Consider the following 22,793-nt stretch of genomic DNA (forward strand, 5'->3'; position numbering starts at 1 on the left):
TACAACTAAGTAGCTGTCGCCATTGTTGGAATTCAACTTTTGCGAGATCTCGCAAAAGTTTTGCGAGATCCCGAGTCCGTCTTAATTTTTTTTCTCCCATGTCCCCTGTGGGGCTCCGTAGTACCGGACCGAAAGCACTGTATCAAACGGTTCAATATCGATACGAGTATCATTGCACCCCTAATATATATATACACACACAACTGTAGCTGCCTCCACCAGTGTGTGAATGTGAGAGTGAATGAATAGTGGTATTGTAAAGTGCTTTGAGGGGTCCTGAAAAGCGCTATATAAAATGCAACCCATTATATATATATATATATATATATATAATATATACATATATATATTATATATACAGATCTTACTAATGTGATCACGTTCTATGGATGTTGCTTTGATTTTCTTTTGCATTTTTTTTATTTCATGCAAATGTTGTATTAAGCATAATCTGTTGATCTCTGAGACATGAAAACGAAGGCTCCTTTGGAAGAGCCACATGAGTGATTTTAGTAGCTACTCCACTGATGTGTATATTTTAAATGAAATTGCACACGACAGGTTTTTCACTAACAAAGGATTACATGAAATTACAAAGAGGAAAGGATGATTGCCTTACTGTTAAAAGAAACACACTTCAAAGATGCAGATGTGTTAGATTAGAGAAGGACAAGCTGTAGACTGTGAAAGACTATGCAATATGAAAGATCAATGATAGCGAGGGGTTCTCTTAAATCAATAAGACAGACAGCTGGAGAGCACTGGTCTGTGGATGATAGCAAATCATTTTTTATGTGAATTACTGCTGTCTCAGTACAAGTGGTCTGGTGGAAAATTGGAAGATGTCCTGGACTGCTTTTTTTTTTCATCTGAGAAAGTAAGTAAGACAGAGGACTTTATCATGATCTAGTCGAGTGGTGGATTATGCCTCAGATCAGCTGTGATATTCACAAAGGACATCTGCAATGAGTAATTCAAAATTTTATGACGATGACACCTAAAAAAAGGTGCAGCATTTACTTCACCTGCTGTTTTAGTGTGCTTTTTCTTTTTTTTTGTGGGGGAGGGGGGGGGCATATAAACTAAATGATAATGAATTGAGCAGGTACAGAATGGGGTGGCTTTGCTGGCAGACAGTGATAGGCTGTGAAAGGGAGCTTGATTTTTCTGAGCTAATCTTTTAGTTCACTAATCACGGAGCCTGTTCCTCTGTCCAGTGCTGCATGCAGTGTTTAGCCATGCTACCATCCCTCCACTGCTCAAATCCCCCTTGTTCCTTGTTATGCTGCACATGGGTGACATAGTACTGAACTAGTGCGGGCTGCTCTGCTCCAGCTGCATCAGCTTGTGAGCCCACAGGGGATGGTGTGTAGCTGCATGTGTGTGCATAATACACACTTGTAAGTGTGAGTGCATGTGTGTACACGTGTTTCCTTGGACCAGAGCTGGCAGAAAATATTGGGGGAGAGCACAGGGATTGCGGGGCTCTGCACTTACCTAAGCTCGGCATCACACAGTTGATTCAGCACCTCGCTAATAGCACACACATTAACTGCAGTACAGACCAGAGGAGGAGTGCAGTAATGAGAGAGAGCCCTGCGTTCATTCTCGCTCAGAGCATGTGTGCGTGTGCGCGTTTGTGTGTGTGTGTGAGAGAGAGAGCGCATGCGAGGGAACGTCTGCGTTGAGCAAATGTGTGCATGGTGCGTCTAGTGTGTGTTTGTGAGAGAAAGAGTAATAGAGGCAGAGCAGGAGGGAGAGAGGGAGAGAGAGAGAGAGAGAGCGCGCGGACGTGTGTTAGTGCAAGCAGGGAGGAAGGATGGCTGCTCATGTCTGAATTGCCTCAGATGCTGAAAGAGAGTCAAGGCAATATTCAGCAGAGGCAGAGAAACACAAGTCTCACTGGGGGACGCATCTTGTTCATCATTTGTGGGGAAGCAGAAAAGGTTTGGCAATGCCTGCTGAAGTGAAAGAGGTAAGTGTGTGGTGGAATGGCTCTATTTGCTCTGTACCCTCCCTCTTTTTTTTTTTTGCCCATCAGTTTTTTTTCTTCCTGCAGAGAGAAAACTGTAGCAATCCACAGCTTTGCATTCTGCCTCTGTCATGATGAATGAAAGAGGCATCAGTAGCTTCACCTCCTTACCTCTCACTGCTGGTCGGTGCGGTCTCCTTGTGTGCATGGGGACATGACGCTAAGGTCTTCATCAAGTGTGCGCATGTTTGTGAGTGTGCTCGTGTGAACATGCATGCTTTTTTTTGTTGTTGTTGTAGGCAATATCATGAGGAGGATCATATCTGATTGCATTAAGAGGAAAGGTTGTTCCTCTTGAGGGGTGTGGGGGGTGGCGGGGGGGGGGGGGGGGGGTGATGCTGCACACACTCTGCTAAGTGCATTGCCATGATGTACTGTATCAGTGAGACATTAAATCTGACCATGCAGCATTTAACTATTTGAGGCTCAGCCTGTGATCAGGAGTGAAATCTGGCTTCTGATGGAAATGTTGAGGAAGAATTTCCTCTCCCCATTTTTATAACTCTGGATTGTCATTTTGAATCAGTATTTCTTTCAAACAGAGAAGCGTGGCTATATCAAGCTTAAACATGATGCATTGCATAATGGCCCTTCTGCAGGAAATCACCCACAAATAAGAGGAGTTTTATTAAAGCGTCTGCCATTTCAGTGCAATTTTAACTCACTATTCTGCACATTTGCGCTTAAGCATCACTGATTCAACAGATAGTAGAGGGCAGATGAGTTGTGACAAAGTTGTGACTAATGTCTTCTGACATCAGCAGGCTGATGTCATGTTTTATTATCCCGTGGCAGCATTACTGTTTCAATCCTCCGTTCGGATAAAGACAAGCTGTCTGTTTAAACAAATTTATACCCCAGTTTGATCACTCACATATGACTTTGACCCTCACATGTAAATGCAATCAAGAATGCCCGTTGTTCTTTTTTGAAATAGACCTGAGACCAGATTGAATCATGGATGGTGTCTGTCATGCCCTTGAGCTGGTCACCAAAATCTGAACTTAGTCAGCATTAGATCAGCCTCTTCCTCCCAAAATAAAACCCTGAGTGCTGCTGCTGCTGGCCTCGATTCTGAGAGTTGATGGGAACAAGATTCTAATCATGTCATTCTGTCCCTGCACCACTGCACCTAACATCTATATACTATAACTCGTTTTTTCCCCCTTTAAATCTCAGTCGGATTCAGAATCGTCATCTTGACCTATTTGGCTCTGCGAGCATACTTAGTGATGGTGCAGTGAGTTATTTAAATGAGCTTTGACTCACAGGGGCCTGGCCTTCCCTGGAGCTTGAATCAGACAGAGACAGCACACAGGCCACTGTCCAGCCTATTAACATCCTGCAAATCCTTAATCAAGCCTTCTGTAGAGGACAGTAGTACCCCTTCTGTATTTTGGCCAGGCCTTCATTTAATGCTGCCTAACAATATCCAATCAGCCTCCCCCAGAGGTGTTCAGGCTAGGATCATCCCCCCGCTGCCAGTTTCTCCTGGGTGACCCTTTCATCTCCACTCCCCACTGACACATTTTGCACATGGATATGAGGGGCTCTTGTGAGGTGAGGTGTTTGAAAGCGAATCAGGCTCTCTTTCGCCCTCTCCACACATTCAGTTAGCTGCTCACTGCAGCCTGATTTAATGCAGTGGGTTTTAGTTCTCGCCTCTTGTTCAGTTTAATGCCGCAGCCTCAGAAAGAGGAAAGCTTGGGGAGATTTAACAGTTTATTTTGTTTTATCTCAGTATATTGTGCATGTGCCGTTGAGTGATCACGGGGAAAATTGATTTAGATTAGTTGGAGGACTTGTTGAGGATGGTTCACTGATGATGCAGTTGAATGATTTTCTTCATTATAAAAGATTTTAATTGTACTCTACTGTTTTGATTGGGCGCTTTCATTATTGCCTGTATAATTTTAACTCTTCACTCAGAGGGTCTTGAAGACTCAAGGATGTACATTAGCCATTTATTACAATGAGCAGAGCAGTTAATCAAATTTCTGCAGACACATACTGAAATAATTGTGAAGTTTAAAGTCAGCTGAAAATGTGTTTACAGTCAAAATGTTCCTCCAGTTATTTCTCAGACCAAGATGTTCAATAATTAATCCACTCTGCTTAATGAAACCAGTTTTGTTAAATTGGAGGGGAAATTTAACTTCTGCCTGAAATAAACAAGATTAAATTATGGAAATATCCACATTTTGTACCAGAGCAGTAGCACAGCTCAGGGCTCAGAGATGCTAAACCACGTTTCACCGATTTGTTATTAAGTAATTAACTGTCTGAGACTCGTACAGTGCCATTACAGTGTCGCTCTGCTCAGAGTTTCGCTAATGGGCCATTTCAAGAAATTCTTACTTAACACATTGTGAATAAAGTAGATACAGTTTTTAACAACACAGAGGAACCAGTATTACCTGCATGATGTTTCAGCCAGTGGAGCTGATCTGATGCATACTTAATTCTGGGGAACTCAGCATTATCCCATCCACTTCAGTTTGCAAGCACCGAAGATGGGGCAATATATGTCAAGTAATAAATATACAGAGCTGTAAAAAAGCATTTGCCCCCTTCCTCATTTTCTTATTTATTTATTTGCTGCATATTTGTCACACTTACAAGATTCAGAATATCATAGAAAAAATAGTTAAGAATACATTTAGTCTAATTAACATTAGACTAAAATAACTTTAGTAAGCGCTTGAACTGATGGCTGGTGATTCTCCTTCAGGATTTCCTGGTAGAGAGAAAAATTCATGGGTCCATCAATTATAGGATATTATCCAGATCCTGAAGCATCAACACAGCCCTAGACCATCACACATGTATATTATTTTTAATATTTTCGAATCAGTCTTGGGGATCATCAAGATGTTTTTTGGAAAATTTGGGACAAACCTTTGTGATCTTTTTGGTCAGCAGTGGTTTCTCCTTGAAACTCTTCCATGGATCCCACTTTTCCTCAGTCTCTTTCTTATTGCTGAATCATTAACTCTGAACTTAGCCATGTGAGTGAGGCCTAGATGCTATTCTGGGTTCTTCTGTGACCTCCTGGATCAGCTGTCCTTGAGTCATTTCTTTAGGCTGGCCACTCCTAGAAAAGTTCATAACTGTTTCAAGTTTTCTCCATTTTTTTTGATTACGGCTTTGATTAGGTGGTTCGGGACGTCCCAAAGCCTTAGAAATGGCTTTGCAACGCTTTCTAGACTGATAGATGTCACGATGTTGTTTCCTAGCAGCTCCTGGGTTTCTTTAGATTGTGTTTCCCCAAGTTATCTTTGTCTAATAATAAAAATAGTCTGATGATCTGAAACATTTGAGTGTGACTAGTATGCGAAAAAATTAGAAATCAAGGGCAAATACTTTTTCACAGCACTCTATCTTTGCTTAGTCTTTGAAAGCTTCCTTGTAAAATGACTGTCAAATATATATTTTTTTAATGTTGAAAGATAATTTAGCTCCCTGAAGTCATAACGTTTTAAGTTTTCACAAGTGCTGAGAAAGTTGGCTGATAACTTTATCAGTTTAAATAAGGGGAGTATTTTCTCAATTTTAACGGGAATTGAGTGTGAAAGTTCAGGAATTGCCTATTACAGCTAAAACAAATGGAAGCACACTCCAGTGCACATAAGTAAGAAAGCAATTATGCATATATCCAGGGATTATAGATATTTTTGATTAGATTACAAGATGGCAGAAACAAGCCAACTGATTCTGTATTGTGCACTCTAGTATGCATATAAGGCTTCCTTTTAGGGTTCCTTATTATGTCGCTATGTTTCTTTTACTCTCTCTCTTTGTTTTTGTGCATGATAGGCACGATCATGGACAGAACTGCCCTGAACCAGCTTGAGTCATTGTTTTCCCAGTGGACATTTTGCCCAATTAGATTACAGTTCACAAAAAAGCTCATACACAGACAGATTGTTGTGTTTTTTTTCCTCCAGACTTATATTAGTCTAATTTAAAAAGTGAGTATATTTTTCATCAGGAATTCACAGTTTGTGTTTTGAATTACATAAATTACATGATAATTGAAAGGAGATCTCAGCACTGACTCTGCTCACAACCCAACATTAAGTGCAGCTTCCTTATTATGTGCAATTGCTTTAATGACACAGTATGCTATTATAATGTTGTTTACTAAATTACAATGTCCTTTTTAATGTATTGTAAGAATTATGTACATTAGAGCATGGACAGCAATATATTTCTCAATTTCAGGCAGTTGGATTTAATTATATGCTATCAAATATGTATATGTAAATATATCCTATATATTCTTATGCATACGGTTATATTTTGGTCAGACGTCTACACACTATCATCATGGGTACGAGTGTCATGATAATTTGGGGTGTTAAATGATATCTTGAAGCTGTTCCTTTTCCAGGGTGGAATGACAGCACATATCTTCAATCACTTTACAATACAAGAATAGAGAGCACAAGTGCACATGGTTCTAAGTCTTTTAAATGGACAAGGCCAGGGCTTATTAAATTCTCATTAGTGATCATGTCTTTCATGAGTGAGTTTCTCTTTGCCAGCATAAAAATGATTTGTTTGATAGCTCTCACTGGACTGACCAATAATCAGAACAATGAGAAATCCCAAGGAACTCAGTGAAGATCTAAGATGGAAAATTGGAGATTTATGCAAGTTAGGAAGGAGCCATTTCAAAAAAACTGCATATTCCAAGATCGTTAGTTCAGACAATTGTACTTAAAACATTTGGATGTGTCACCACTTTCCCAAGGTCTGTAAGAAGACCCATCTAAGGAAATTGGTTAGATGTTCAGGACTAGCCAAGGCTCAAGTGAAGTTTTATGGTCAAGAGACAATGGATGAGCTATTTGACAAGACGTATATTTGGAGGAGTACAGATGAAGCTTTCAAACCTAAAAACACGATACTAGCTGACAAGCATGGTGGTGGGAGCCTTATACTGTTGGACAGTTTTGCTCCCAGTGGTGAAGACTAGGACTATCTCCAAATTCTTCAACTTCACCTTAAACCAACAGCTAGATAGCTAAAAGCACTTTAGTTTGGTGTTCCAGCAGGAAACGATCCTCCCAAAAAACAGGTTTTGGAATAGATAGAGCAGGTTAGCATAAAGCTCTGGAATAGCCTTGTCGAAGTCTTGACCTCAACCCGTCATAAGGAGTGTGAAGGTGGAGAAAGCAGACTTCGAGGACTTAACTAAAATAAAGTGGGGCTTTTATTGGGGCTGAGGCAGGAAATTCACATGGCTAGAGTCCAGATATTGGAATAATGATGTGGAGGAAACACAACAGTATGACACGACAAGGAACTAAGGAAAACTGAGGGCTTACATACACACACAAGGTAATTAGGGAGAGAAGACACAGATGGGAAAAAGAAGACACAGGTGAACAGAATCAGGTGGTACAGCAATATAAAGATAAGCCAGGGAATGCACAAACAAGACAACATTGAAAACACTGGGTCCTAGGCTCAGGGACCCAACCATAGTAAGTACTAAACACCAAGCGATTAAAGATGGAGAGCTGACAAAAAGACATAGGAAAGACATGATAATTAGAACTCAAGAACCAAAATATAACCTTCCAAAAAAACCCAAACAAACTATAAATTCCAGCACATAATCCAAAACAACATTACAAGAACATAGCAAATCATAAATATGGAAATTCTTAAAAAAGGACCAAGAATTACAAACTCAAACCCTAACTTGAAACTACAAAAATGTATGGACTACGCTTGAAAGCTGGACCAAACAATTTAAATGAATTCTAACACAATTCTGCCAAGAAGAGAGCGGTCAAATATCCACCTAGAATGATCCCAGAAGCTTGTCGTTAGCTACCAAAAGCATCTGGTTGAAGTGCAACTTATTAAGGACAATTTGATCCAGTATGTATGATTTTGACCTTTATGGATTCCACAGAAACTTCTGCACTTAATTCTTGTTTTTTTAGCCTGACATTTATCCATGATGAGTGTATTTAAGCTTCTGACCACAACTATATATAAAGATAGAATGCGCTATAGTTAGTATAGAGACAAAGCAAAATGATGGGGCAATTGTTTAATATTTCATAAAACAGCCACTGCTTGGCTCCCCACCCTCATCTGCTCAGCTGTGTTGATACACTGCTGCATGTGCTGTTGGACAAACTGTTTCACAAAACCTATTCTAAATTACTTTTTCTGAATAATGTTATGTATTTTTTCCCCATTTTTCATATTAGTCAATGCATTTCCTAGTAACGCTGACTGATTGATCGGGTTGGGTTGTACACAATACACACCATTAATGTGATCACTGACAAAGCTTTACGTGGTTCTTTTTTTATTATTTAGGAGCAGAGTGCAGAGGGGCCTCCTCCACTGTCTTTGTCCCAGGAAGCCAAAGAAGGAGCTCTGGATAACCCATCAGCCAGTGACGAACTGGACACGCCCACTTCCATTGCCTCTGTGATGACCTCGACCAATGAAAGCTCCACAGAAACCGACACCCCACAGCAGACAGACACTGAGGTGAATGACTTTAAGGTCACACTTTGCCACCACCTGGTAACTTAATGCACCTTGTTAATGTAGATTATGATTGATTGGCAAGTCCACAGACTTAAAAGGTGTATTAATCATTGGTCATAGAATTGAATATGGTTAGTTTAATTTGACAATAAGTTATCATACACTCTGCAATCCAAGAGTTAAAGTAAAAATCAATTTACTACACCAGACAATTAAATTTCCAGCAATTGACTCTGCTTCCAAACAGTGGCTGGGCCTCAACTTCTTTTGCTGGATTCCAATCTGAACTCATTTTCAATTAAGGGGAATTCATTATCCTTTGGCAGAAACAAAGAAGTCATTATTTACTAGGCTCACTAAGCCAGGGATGTGCTAAAAAGATGATGATTGATCATCACTATAAGAAATGGGATATGCCGTAGAATTAAAAACAAAATGATTAACACACTGCAGGTAACAGAAACAATTTTGTGCAACTGTAGTACATCCAGACCAAATACCTCCCGATGTCACTGTAAACACCAATTTTCTGGGATTAAAAGGAAAGAGAGAAAAGTGGGAAGATTAGCACAGATTCTGATAAGACTGGGATAACAGCCGCGTCTATCTTTGTAGGAGTCCAAGGCTGTGGAACAAGAGGGTGAAAAGGCCACGAGTGAGACCCAAGAATCTACAGAGATACTGCAGGAGAACCTGCAGACATCAGCCTCACCTGATCTCACATCACCATCAGTGGTTCGAGATGACGCTACCACTGAACAACCTACTCCTGAAACAAGCACTCAGCCCTCTGAGGCTGTTACACCAACCACAACAACCATCAGCACTACCATGGCACCCCCACAACCCCAGCTGATAGTGCAGCCTTCTGAGCCTCAGTCAGCTAACCCAGACAGTCAAAGCGCAGTGTACGCCCTACCTGATGCCTACAGAGGTATCGGGGGTGACTTATGTGCAGGATATGGAAGCCTGTCCCGAATTAACCTCCATGGCTACTGGTCCGCCAAAAACTTCCAGTCAGGGGCTCACTACACCTTACCCTTCCTCAGAGACAGCTATGCCTCTGCAGGCCTGAGCAGCCAGCCAGAACAGGACGGCCACAGTGAACGGGGAGAAAACCCTGTGGATATGAAGACCAACCACCCACCTCTAAATTACCCAACACTGGGGGGAATCCACCAGTTTAGGCCAATCACCACCATGGAGCTTCTCAGGGAGCCCTCGAGAACCAGGTAGGTAATGATACATTAGATGACATGTTATGGATCCCACAGTGTGTTTCTATCTTGTCATTGTGGCCTACAGATGGGGACAAATACAGCTCAGTCCTTATGTAGATAATTTGAGGGGAGAATTTGTAATTTGTAATATATTCGTGTTGGTTTGTCAGTCATTCTCTACACTATAGAGGTGAAGATTTAATAGGACATTCTTAAGTGAAGCAGTTGAGCGGGTTTGGTGTGGAGTGAGTTTATTTAGGGTAATTTATGTGTGTCTTTTGAGGAGGGGCTAGTCGGAGGCGAAGGAGTTTGGTTTATTGAAATATCAAGAAGGTCTCTGGTAATGAATTCACCTTTTACAAATGGCCTCTACAAACTGAAGCTAATCTGAAAAGCCAGTTGACCTTTGACATTCATAGCAAGCATATATCCACACTACAACTGATTAGTTTTTCTAGCATGATTAAAGCAAAAGGTTATTGACACGTTTTCTAGAAAAATTCCTGACAATTTCCGAAATTTTTTTTATAAACCTCACAACCTAACATTTTAAATATGTACATCTAATCTTTTATCAATTCCAACAGGTTGCCAAATTCCAATCTCACAGGACCCACCATGATAATACTATATACTAAATTATTTACCTGCACAAACATCTTCTTTGCTCCAGTCTCGAGTCAGCCTGGATAATAGAAAGACAGATGGACAGCAGTTAAGTAGCAGCTGGTATCAATCGGGGATGGCAGCCTGCTGCAAAGTTGATAAATAAGGAGGTTTCACCTGTTATTGGCTGCCAGAAGCTTTTCCTTCGCTCGCGCAGGCAGACAGAACTGTTTACCAAAGCTACAACACTTGTAAATTTACTGAAGCTCAATCTATTAGACACAGTGATTGTAATGTGAATCTGCTTAATTAAGCCTGTTGAATTTTAAAGAAACGATACGATAGCTTTTGGGAAATGTTCACTTTCTTGTTGAGAATATGCAGATGAAAGATACCACCTCACATACAGTGGAGTCTGAAGCTATGTGATTGTTAGCATAGCTAAGCATAAATTCTGTATGCAGGAGCAAAGAGATAACCTGGCTTTTGTTCAAAGGTGAAAATGCTAAAGTTTTAAATTTGTGGCCACTACACAACCAAAATGCACAAGCAAATTTAGGCACATTGTTTATTAAGCTACAGAGGTAAGCGGCTACTGGCTAATTTTGGTACTGGTACTAGCTAAAAAACGCTTATTAATAATTTCCACTTTTAGCAAGGAAGTAAACACATGTTCCAGATGACTTGATATATGAGATGTATTGTTATCAATCCTGATCCACACATGAATGTGTGTGTGTGTATATCTGTCTCTATAGAAGTGGCTACGACGACGCCTTCATGGCACAGCTGGAGGGGAACCTGAATCCTTTCTTCCAGGCCATGTGTCGAGCGCAGACCCTGCAGTTACCCCACAAACGAAGCAGCATGGTCAGCCTGGACAGTATCCGAAGAGACCCGCGTTGGAGAGATCCCAACCTGCATGAGGTGATCTCCATGCTCAGCCACCCAATGGACCCGGTCAAGTCCAACGCAGCAGCCTATCTGCAGCACCTGTGTTATGAGAATGACCGAATCAAGCAAGAGGTCCGCCACCTGAATGGAGTGCCAATTCTGGTGGGACTATTAGACCATCCTAAGGCAGAAGTCCACCGCAAGGCCTGCGGTGCACTGCGCAATATATCTTTCGGGAAAGACCACAATAATAAGATGGCCATCAAGAACTGTGATGGAATCCAAGCTTTAGTTAGGCTGCTGAGGAAGACTAGCAGCATGGAGGTCAAAGAGTTAGTGACAGGTATCGCTGATTTTTTTTAAAGCTACTTCTTCAACTTTATTCTTTATTCATAATTGTATTCTATCACTGCAGGCACCCTGTGGAACCTCTCATCACACGAGCCACTAAAGATGATGGTAATCAACCACGGACTTCAAACACTGACTGATGAAATCATCATCCCACACTCAGGCTGGAAGAGAGACTTAGCAGACCCCTCGAAACTGCAGAGCGCCGAGTGGACCACAGTCTTCAAGAACACCTCTGGGTGTCTGAGGTAACCCCGCTGGCCGTTGTGGAACATATGACAAACAGCCGGTAAAAGCTCACTTGTGATGGAGTTTGTGCAGCTTTGCAAACAAAGTTGTTTCTGCAGGAACGTCAGCTCAGATGGGGCCGAGGCTCGACAGAGACTGAGAGAGTGTGAGGGGTTGGTGGCTGCGCTCCTTCATGCCCTTCAGTCAGCTGTTGTCAACAAGGACACAGACAATAAGGTCGCTGCAGTCACTACTCTTATTTCAAGTTTAAGAGTAAATAAAAATCTAAATGATGACCATTATTTCTCAAAGCTGCAGAGAAATGTAACCATGCTTAAAATTGTGACATCATAACTGGTGATGCTGGTGACTCCTAATATACAACAGTGTAGCTGCATATTTGTGACATTATCACTGACTGCATGTTTATACACCATATAGTTTTTAACCTTAATAACCCCTATAGCTACTTACACCTCTACTATACAGTCATATACATTCTTATCAACCACTGTTTACCAACCCTTTAACAAAGTAGTGAGGTACATAATTGTGAATCCAAACAAGTCTGTGGGAGTCACTTGATGGAATGATTAATTGCTTGTATCGCTCTTGGGATGAAAAGATGTACTGGACATGCCCAACAAACGTGCCCGACAGATGAACTTCAGTAACTCTTCAACACTACGAGTCATGCTCCAAACTTATTTAAAATGGCCTTTAGTATTGTTACAATTCATTTTACCCAGCTGACCTGTCAGTGCTTGGGCCAGTTTGGTAAACTTCACATTTACTCCACCATTTGGACACAGAACCTAAACGTCTCAGCCATGTACCCAAGAAATGTAACTAAATATTGAACTATTTTTTCCACAGCTCTCCCAATCGTTGTACAGTTTTAGCCGCATAATTTTGGCTTTTAAATTCTATGCCCTTTTCCTTTTAAAACTACTTTTCATGACTTTTAGCAGTAGAATAAACATAGCTATCTATAGTGTTCATTTACAAAATATTTATTTACTACTTGACTATTACAGTTAGTAAAGTATTTTGAGTTATTTTGAACCTGCACAGCATAACAAGTACACCATGGGTATAAATACCCCTCTTTATGTAATGCCCATAAAACTTAACAAGGGAGATTTCAAGTGCTGCTCTAAACAACAGTTTGTAGAAATTCCACTTAGGGAAAACTGTTTGTGTTGCTCTCAGTTTGTTCGTTTCAGTGTCAGTCGACATAGGATGGATGGGGTATATCGGGATGTATTTCTCCGGGCCACAGATTTTTTTTTCTCTGATCCTGCTATTGGGAGACCGGAGCATAAAATCTTTAAACCCCGGTCATATTGGCTTATTACTTGAGCTCATTGTTTATTAGTGTCTGTCTTTCTAATTAAACCCGTGTTTAGTCTCTCTTACTGCTTAAGTGGAAGTTCTGTTTTTATTAATTTTTTAAAATGTTCTGTCTTTTAGAGTTTAGGGATGGTTTGTGAGTATATTTATTGAAGTACTTTAACTATAAAGTACTTGAAATAGAAAATCCACTGAAAGTCAAGTTGCTTTAGTCTAAACTTTAAGTTAATATTGGAAACAGCACCAGATTCAGACGGTTATTAAACGTCATCAAAGCAATCGAGGTATGGATGAGGTTCTTCAAAGCTCTTGAGATTTTCTCAAAATTCTCCTTTTTATAAGGAGACTCTAATCTAATGTCTCTGATGTGGTATTTAAAGAATTATTTTTCTATACATCCTTTTTTAAATTGCAATCTTTCATCACTGCTCTTCACGTAGTCGGTGGAGAACTGCGTCTGCATCCTTCGGAACCTGTCCTATCACGTTCACAAAGAAATACCAGGAGCGGAGCAATTTCAGGAGCCCCACGGAAATCATCTCATGAGATCCATCGGGCATCCAAAGAAAAATGAACCGGACTGTTTTTCAGGAAAAAGACCCAAAGGTTGGTAAGATACATCATAGCATGTGTGACTCAAATTAGGACTCTATATGCTGTATACAAGGTGAAAATATCTAAAACATATCCGCAGTAATTTTATGAGGGATGGACAGTTTACTATCAAAATGTTTATTCTCTTCTTCCTCCCTTTTCAGTGCTTGACACACATTTTCTGTACTAATATTCAGCGGGATACATTTTGTTTGTTTACACTTTACAGCTGTAATCTCTGACCAGATCGTTCGTTTTGCCTTTTTTGCTGTTAGGCCTCACATTTCTTTATTATCCCTTTATGCCTCTCAGAGTCTGAATATTTCATATTCCTGCAGACGGAGGAGCTGATGATAGATTTTACTTTTGGGCTGGAATGCAAGGTTCAGAAATTGGAAATTGCCTAGATATGCTTTGTTACATCAGTTATGCAATTTTTGCACCATGCCACTGATGCAACAATAAGGACAGCGAAGGCTGGACCATTATTTTTTAACATTATATACCTAAATAAAAATTAGACATGTTGCTGAGAATTAATAGGCTGCAGCACTCTGTGGAGAAGGAAACAACTTAATGGGGAACCATTAGGGTTTGAGTTAACAGTGATTTAAAGTTTTATGGTTCTGAGCAATGCTAAAGCTGACAAATACCCCTGTGAGCAAAACATTAGTCTGATGAGTTGCTCAGTGTCTCGCTACACGGAGGAGCCATGTGTTTTCTGCTGATGTGTCCGTTTTTGCGGCATAATTACATTGTTCTGACATTGTTCTTTCTTCTTTCCCTTCAAATCACATTAATCAGAAGAGTGGTTCAATCAAGGTCAGTCTGCTTATTCCTCCAGAATCTTTCCATAGCGGTGATGTTGTGATACCACGATCAATTTGTTGACATTATCGCTGTCTAAAAACCGGTGTTTGTGTGCATGTGTGTATCTGTGATGTGCAGGTTGGAAAAATGGATTTATGGACAGAAAATACAGTACATTGGATTTACCAAAATGTACAGAGCTAATGAAAGGTATCCAATAATACAGTAATAAGCCTCACACTGCACTTTAAATACAACAAATGTAGAGTACCTTTGCATCAGGCTTACTGTAAATAGCTGAAAGGTAACTGTATTAAGAAGGACTTCCACTGTCTATCATTATTATCAGTCATCAGTACCTGCTTTCTGCGTTACATTATTTGCTGTGCGAGCATGATTTTGGCATGGCCTCAAAGAGAATTCATTGAAATGCAAAGCCACACATCAGCACCTGCGCCACTTGTGGAAAATTTCATTACTAAAACAAAATAGCCCATCAACTCAAAGACTGAACGTTTTATCTGGCGTTTGCTCAAAACACTGGATGACCCACATGTCTTTATGTGGTATTGTATAAGATAAAAAAAAGAGAAAAGAACAGAAATCACTATTGTACCGTATGCTTGAATACTGTATATGTGGATCTGGCTGTCATTAGAAAAGAGATCAGAGAACAGCTTATGCCTCCCACGCTGCAGTCTGTGAATGCAAATCAGAATGACAAGCATGTTATGGTTCAGGGTCAGCTTTATTATACTTGTCAGGCATCCAGCAGCCTCCGCTCCCCTGGCTTAGTACAGAAAAAAAAGTCTCTGCAGTAGGGAGTCAGCTAGAGTAGTAATTTTCTACCACACTCTTCCATTAAACAATATATATTTAGCCCCTGACCTACCAACCTGCTGACCTGAACTGACCTACATAGACAAACGTCTTGAACACAAACATATATTTGCAAACTGGTTTGGGATCTTCTTCTTCTTCTTTTTGTTTTTTAGAGTAATATTTCTCTGACTTTGTGTTCAAGGGTTGGAGCTGCTGTACCAGCCGGAGGTGGTGAGGCTTTACCTCTCTCTTCTCACCTGCAGTCACAACCACAACACCCTGGAGGCAGCTGCAGGAGCGCTGCAGAACCTCGCTGCGGGACACTGGGCTGTGAGTAGATAGAAGAAAGAGTTATCTCTTATACGCACAAATACCTGGGTTGCTGTTGTGAAGTGTTTAAACTTTAAATGAATGAAGTTTTAAGGTGACACTTGCTTTGATTATACTCTCTATTGTTATAGAGAAGCTATAAAGAATATAGCTAAAGAAGAGCCTTAAAAAGGGGTGTTGAAGAGGTTGGCACTGTCGCCTCACAGCAAGACAGCTCTTGGTTCATATCACAGCTGGAACCTTTCTGTGTGGAGTTTGCTCTCCATTGTGCATGCTCCAAAGACTCCAAAGATGTTAGGTTCATTTGTGTGCTGTGAATCTGGGTTAGATGAAGTACTGCGTGACTGTAATGCTTCAAACATGACTTACTGTCTGAAATGCTTTGAGTGGTCAGTAAGATTACAAAATCACTAAATAAATGCACGTGTATTAGGAGAAGAGAAGAAGATGCTTAAAAGTTCTATCCTAAAGAAATACCGTAAGTGAATTAAACTGGAGCGATTTACCCTCTATTTCAATCACTGCAGCAATCACAATCAAAAGAGACAACCTCTTCAAGTCCTTCCTTGGGGATATGCGAAGCTTTCTTTTCTTGACTGGTTGGCTTTGTTTTTTCAGGCAACATCATTACGCAGCTTACTCTCTAGTCTGACCGTGTCATCGGCATCCAAAATAGCTTTTGCCACTGTGTGCCCCCCCCCCCCCCCAAGTGGGTCCATAGGTCTTCTAACTAATGTGCTTTGTAACATATAGTGCACCATGAATGTCACTACCATTTAAGAAGAAGGCCGCTCCGAAAATAAAAGGACTTTTTTTTTTTTTTTACAGCTAATCATGTCAAAAGAGAGCAGATAAAAGTGCATAATTGGATTTCTTATTCATTTATGTATTTATTTTTAGATTTTACCATAGTGTAGTGGTTGGCACATTTGCCTAACCATGTTGATCCCAGCAGGAGATGCAAATCCCTTCAGGAAGGGCATCCAGTGTAAAAAATTTGCCAAATCATGTATGTGGAGCTACCCGCTGTGGTGACCCCCTTGTGAAGGGAGCAGCCAAAGCTAGCTTCCTGTATTTTACCTTACAGTTTCAAAATTTATACACTTAAAAATCTGGTTAAACCCATTCAGTTTATACCAAGCATATTTTCCTTATTCAGTCATTATTTGAATAAACAAACATTTATTTTTCTTATATTTCAGTGGAATTTCACTGGAAAATATTGCTTCATGTTTATGAGGGCTAAGAATTAAGACTGACCAAACAACCAAACAACCAAAAACCACGATGTCTTCCCTCTGCTATTTTTCATTTCTGTGTTTCCATCTGAAGTGGTCCAGCTATATCCGGGCGACAGTGAGAAAAGAGAAAGGTCTGCCTATTCTGGTCGAGCTCCTGCGCTCAGATGTGGACAAAGCTGTGCGAGCTGTGGCCATTGCTCTTCGCAACCTGGCTATGGACAGAAGAAACAAAGATTTAATAGGTACAGGTTTCTAACGCCTGTATATGTTTGGCTCTATTCGCATAGCCGAGCTAACATTTTCAACTTTGTCTGTCTCTGGTTGCAGGGAACTATGCTCTGAGGGACCTCGTCGGTAATCTGCCGTGTGGGCAGCAGCATCCAGCGAAGAATCTCGAGGGGGATACGGTGGTGTCCATACTGAACACTATTCACGAGATCATCACAGATAACCCAGAGAACGCGCGGCTGCTCATTCAGGGTCATGCTGTGCAGAAGCTGGTGGCCATCAATAAGTCAAGGTTAAAAACCGAATCTTATACATCTACACATTTTTAAATATATAAGCTTAAATAATAAAAAAAGGCTGATCAAATAACATTTTTATAGATAAAACAGAAAAAAGATAGTATCATCGTAGTTTTATTGGCCGTAATATCTTCTTAGACTTCTGCCTCAGTGCATCGTCTCGCCATGTTCCAGTGCATTTAGAGTTTAATCATTGACACGTTACTGTCTTAGAGATTTCCTCTGCTTTTTTTATACAATATCCAATATGATCCGTTGTCAGCCAATCAGCGCGGGAGACAAAGGCAGCCTCCCATGTGCTTCAGACAATATGGGCCTACAAGGACTTGAGAAACACTCTGAACAAAGCCGGCTGGAACAAGAGCCACTTTAAGGTATCTGTGTTGATTTTGTGCCAATTTAAAACTTCAAGAAAAGACTGATTTTAACACAAGCATGATCATTCAAACCTTTTTACACATGGCAATGCATGCTGCCAAAGAGTTATAAGGAAGAAACAAGAAGATCTGTGTGGAAAAAAAGGAAAGAAAGAAAGGTTGAGAGTGTATTTTTGACCTTGATTTATATGCAGAAAAGCAGTGTTTATAGTAAGCTTTAAGCCACTTAGCAGAGGATTTCAGTGTCGTGCCACTTTATAAAATTAGAACATCACAAAAAGCAAACCATCTGTCATCCAGTAATGTTACGTTTGTCGTCTTTCAAAGCCCACAACTACCGGAGTGCCAAAAAAACCCAAGAGCGGAAAGCAAGGAAGTGATGACATCACCTTGCCTCTCATGGACAAAACTCAAGGTCAGAAAATTACAGCGTGCATTCCTTCAGTGAATTTTTATTAAATCATCATCTAAATGAGAAAAGTGTCCTCTAGCTCTGGGAATAAAAAAGCTGTCAAACACACTGAGGTTCTTCCCATGTCACGGACAAAGACATAAACATTTGCAGTCCTGGACTACATTCTTCTTAAACACTGCCCTCAAACCAGTGATGTGCCGCCAAGGTTATCAGTGCACAGACTCGGCTTATTAGCCTGAACAGTCTCTCCTGGAGGCAGGACAGGCTCATGCATCACCAGTCACATTTGATTTCAGAAGGACACCCACTTTCCCACGTCAAGAGCGACCTCTAGCTTCCCCTTAAACAGGTTTACTCTCTTCTCTCTCAGGGCTGTTTTGCAAAACATAAACACCACTTAAACATCCTTTAGGGGTTGGTGAGGGCTGGAGGTTTTTGGGCAATCTTCTCAGTGAATGATTGCATTTGCTTGTTTTTCTCTGCGCTTTTTGGTTTTAAATGGCACAAAGCAAATTTGTAAGGTAAAAGTTACACACATTTTAGCTTGTATGTGCCCCCCCCCTAAACAGATACTAAATAAATGAATAACATGCATAGAAATTGACATGAATATAATTTATCTTAATTGCTTATTAGTAAAAAAAATCCTGTTAAGTGAAGATTGATGCATTTAAGATGGGATTTTTTAGATTAAGACTGCCACACACTGACTGAAAACGTGTCTGATTAATGGTTATAGATTTTTAGGCTACTCATAAACTCTTATTATCACATCATCATGTCTGAGTGTGCAATTATCTTCACTTTAGTGGCCCCCAAATGTCTAAGGTGAGGTTAAATTCTAGTGTTTGTGTAATAGTCTTGTCCTTGTTACTACTGGGAGAGGCTCGAGCCCCTCAGTGACCCTGGAGTGGAATAAAATGGATAGATGGTGTTATTGTAATGCTCACAGCACCATAATGATTAAACGCTACAGCTGCCACTGGAGATGCAAAACGAAGCTGATCAGTACCAGTTACAAGAAATGATACTATTGATATAATAGGATTTTTCTCTTGCAGATGTTTATTCAAGCTTGGAGCCAAATGATAGAATTGGAGATGGAAAGGCACCCATTGTTGTGGAAAGAGACACTCTTCAGGTAATCCGGCTTTTTAACATTTAGCAGTGACTTTGCTTGGACCCTTCTGGTGCTAAATAGATGTAGTATTGTGCAGAAGTCTTGAGTGACCTGTTAATTTCATTATATTTTGCTTCCAAAGAGCCACAGGGGTCTTGAGCAATAGTTCTCTGGGCTTTCCGAAGGGCCTTCATAGTTTTTCTTTGGACACTGGCTGCTTTCTCACTCGTTTCTAGTCCAGTCCTTGTACCTGACCATTTTCACAAGGTTTTTATTTGGCCCTTCATCAGAAATGGTCTCTATGGAAGGATAACTGTCAGGATGCTTTTCTTAAGGAAGGGAAACAGGAAGAAAAGGCTGAAGTATTCCCCAACTACAGAAATTTTGGTTTCATCTAGCAAACACACTGGCAATGCAGTAAAAACACATACGTGCATAGAAAAACAACAACAATGACACCCTATCAGTCGTGGATTGGCCACCCCAGAGCCCCGACATCAATGTTATTGAAGTGTGATCTATCTGACAGAGAACAGAACAAAAGGCAGCCGAAGAAGAGCTTTAAATGATACTGGGCTGTGCATCTTTACAGGATAACAGTTCACAAAGCCTAAATGTTTACTCATTTTAATGCTTTCATTTAATGCTCTTCTGATGCTTTAAAAAAAAAAAGCATTTTTAAAACCTTGCTCTGGATGCAGGTTCGGTTTTTCCATTTTTTGAGAACTATGGGAGTCCTGTAGTTACTAATCAGTTATTAAACAGCCCTGCTCTCATTTTCAGGGTAGCTGATGAAATGTTTAATAAAGCGAAAAAGAGAAGGATATATCATCATAGTTTGAAAAAAGACACGAAAATAAATTCAGGTTACTTGAGTCAGGTGCACACAGTCAGTTTTATTGTGATAAACTGTTTATGGAGATTACAGTAGGAACAATATATGACAACCAACCAGTTTATAGCACCTTACAGTAAAGCTTGTATTCAACAGAGCACAGTGCAGTCATTTTTCTTTTACAGTAAGAAACTTTCACAAATGCACTTTGGACATTTTAGGAAGAATCTCATCAGGATAGTTTATATAGTTGTCCTTTCTCACATGTAACACACAGCTTCGTGGACATTCATACTCCTTGAAATGCTGTTTGTGCTCAATCGGCCGTTTGCATAGACCATTCAGGAGGCTGACCACGTGACAATATAAAATATGTCTGCAGTAATTGCACATTGGCACACTCCAAAATCACATTATTTTTTATTATTAGGTAGCTGACAGGTTAAAGACGTGCTAATGTTTGAGATCTCAGCGCTAGACATTTGCATTCTCGTGTGCACTTTCTGTCATGTGATGCCTGGAAGCCTTCTGGGCTGTGGGCTGGGCTACTTGTGTGAACGCTGCTTTATGCGGTCAGTGCACTGAAAAAAACAAAACAAACGATTGCAGCTGAAAACTGACAAATATATCTGCACTTTTACTGTAATTTAACAGAGTAACTGCTACAGCATGTAGGATTAGCAGATTGAAACTTGGTTACAGAATTTTGTTTTGAAGGATTTCTTTCTTGTGGCTTGTTTTTCTCATGCAAATCGGCCTAGGCGATAAGTGAAAGAAAGCACTTCATCAGAGCTGGCAGGCCTGCTGTGGGCCTCATGGATAACAAACCTCCACCACTGGACTCCTGGGTGTAAACGTAACAGCACGGCCAATCAAACCAGTCAAATCCTGCAGAGACATTTTCCACCGAGGATACCTGGACTCGTGCCACCTGAACATTCTTGTACAGAGAAACAAACAGATCCACTTACAAATGATTTCCTTTGTTTACATAATAATAAGATGTGCCAAATGCCTACATGTATCCATGTTTATTTGCTGATAGATTTTATGGCTTTTCGGGATGCTATAGGTGTACTGGATTCCTGAAATTTACGAGGGATTAAGTATGACATATGAAATAGCCCAAATATGCAAACTGCGGTGAATCATAACTCCAAAGAATATGACATGTGCAATTTGTATTTTACTCCTTAGCTACAGTATACTTCTTGTTTCTCAAGCTATTCAATTCTAAAATAATGTGGATTTGATGTTGTTCACATCAGTAGGTTTTGGGTTTACAATAGATTCTGATCTAAGTTCATTTCCGAACTATTTTTGTTAAGTGTTTGAGACATGTAGGATTAAGGCTATCACTGACCTAACCATCAAAAATATACTTGGAATTTTGTTTTTCTCGATTAATCTGAGTAGACTGTATGGCTATTTGCCAATCTCTGTATCTCTATTCCATTTGTTTCATGAGAGGAAAAATGGGATTGTACATGTGTAACAAAGGACTGTTAATATTCTAAATTTAGGCATTTATATTGTAATGTTTATTGTAATACTCATGTTATTAATTAAAAGTTATTTATGTGTATTAGCAAAGAGCAGTAAGCGATCCTACATTCAATACAACTCTGCTTTGCAGTGTTCCTTTTTGCATTGCGATGTTGAATGAAAATGAAAATAAATTATGTGCATAATTTCTCATTTCTGCTTTTCTTTTTATTTTCCAGACTGAAGTTTATGCCGTGTTCTGTGTTATCAGTGTGCACCTGTTAGATTAAACACCTCCCACTAGTCAGACAGATTTTTTTCTCCGAATGCTTGAACAGCGATTATTGAAGCCGTCTTTCTGAAAGCATTCACACTATGACACTAATTTGGTTACCAAGCACGCCGAAACTGAATGCTCATTGTCTGCTTCGCACTCAGTTTGCAATTTTGCGACACTCTTTTCTGCAGAACTTTGAACACAGCAGCACTCCAGGCGATGCTTATAATCTGCCTCAAGATATCATTACATATGATGGGAATGACATTTGGCTTTGGTTTTCCTTGAGGTAAGCTAGGAGAATAATTTAAGCAAAAAAAAGAGTGCTTATAGTTTCAAAGGTAGTGTCAAAGACATCAAAGATTATTTAAACAAGCCCATGAATAGCTGTATTAGACAGGTAACAGATGAAAGTAATATATAATATAGACATTAGTCTTTAAAATATCTCATAAACCAGCCTGCTGTTAGGATGCCTGGGTCGTTGACCCAGGGATTTTGAGTTTATTATATTATTTATAATTTCTAGTCTTTGGGTTTTTGTTAGAGTCATGTCTTATGGTTTGTCTCTGTGTAACCCTTAGTTGCTGTCTCCCCTGTCTGCTATATCCCCGTGTCCAGTCAGTGTCTGTGTCTGCCCTGGTCCCACATCTCTGTTCCCTCTGTTGTAGTGCCTGCATGTGAGTCTGTGTCTTTTGTTCAGTCTGTGTTATGTGTTTCCTGTTTTACTTTGAAGGTCTCTGTCTTATCTCAG

At 40.1% G+C, this 22,793-nt stretch overlaps 1 protein-coding gene across 3 annotated transcripts; it reads left to right on the top strand.

Moving 5' to 3' along the window:
- Positions 1-1,469: 1,469 nt before the first annotated feature.
- On the top strand, positions 1,470-21,968 carry arvcfa (ARVCF delta catenin family member a). 3 transcript variants are annotated; one of them, XM_085167894.1, is made up of 16 exons: positions 1,470-1,975; positions 8,378-8,554; positions 9,170-9,786; positions 11,139-11,617; positions 11,690-11,873; positions 11,973-12,090; positions 13,647-13,812; positions 14,605-14,622; positions 14,749-14,820; positions 15,635-15,762; positions 17,095-17,245; positions 17,331-17,523; positions 17,793-17,904; positions 18,235-18,322; positions 19,384-19,463; positions 21,039-21,968. In XM_085167894.1, exons 1-16 carry the CDS (start codon positions 1,955-1,957, stop codon positions 21,129-21,131), a joined length of 2,697 nt encoding a protein of 898 aa, XP_085024020.1. In that variant the 5' UTR covers positions 1,470-1,954; the 3' UTR covers positions 21,132-21,968. The 3 variants fall into 3 exon arrangements, with proteins under 3 accessions (XP_085024020.1, XP_085024019.1, XP_085024021.1); XM_085167893.1 differs by lacking the exon at positions 1,470-1,975 and adding an exon at positions 1,986-2,197; XM_085167895.1 differs by lacking the exons at positions 1,470-1,975; positions 14,749-14,820 and adding an exon at positions 1,986-2,197.
- Positions 21,969-22,793: the final 825 nt, after the last annotated feature.

This window comes from Neolamprologus multifasciatus, chromosome 7 (genome assembly GCF_963576455.1).
Source record: "Neolamprologus multifasciatus chromosome 7, fNeoMul1.2, whole genome shotgun sequence".
In the NCBI taxonomy this organism is placed as follows: domain Eukaryota; kingdom Metazoa; phylum Chordata; class Actinopteri; order Cichliformes; family Cichlidae; genus Neolamprologus; species Neolamprologus multifasciatus.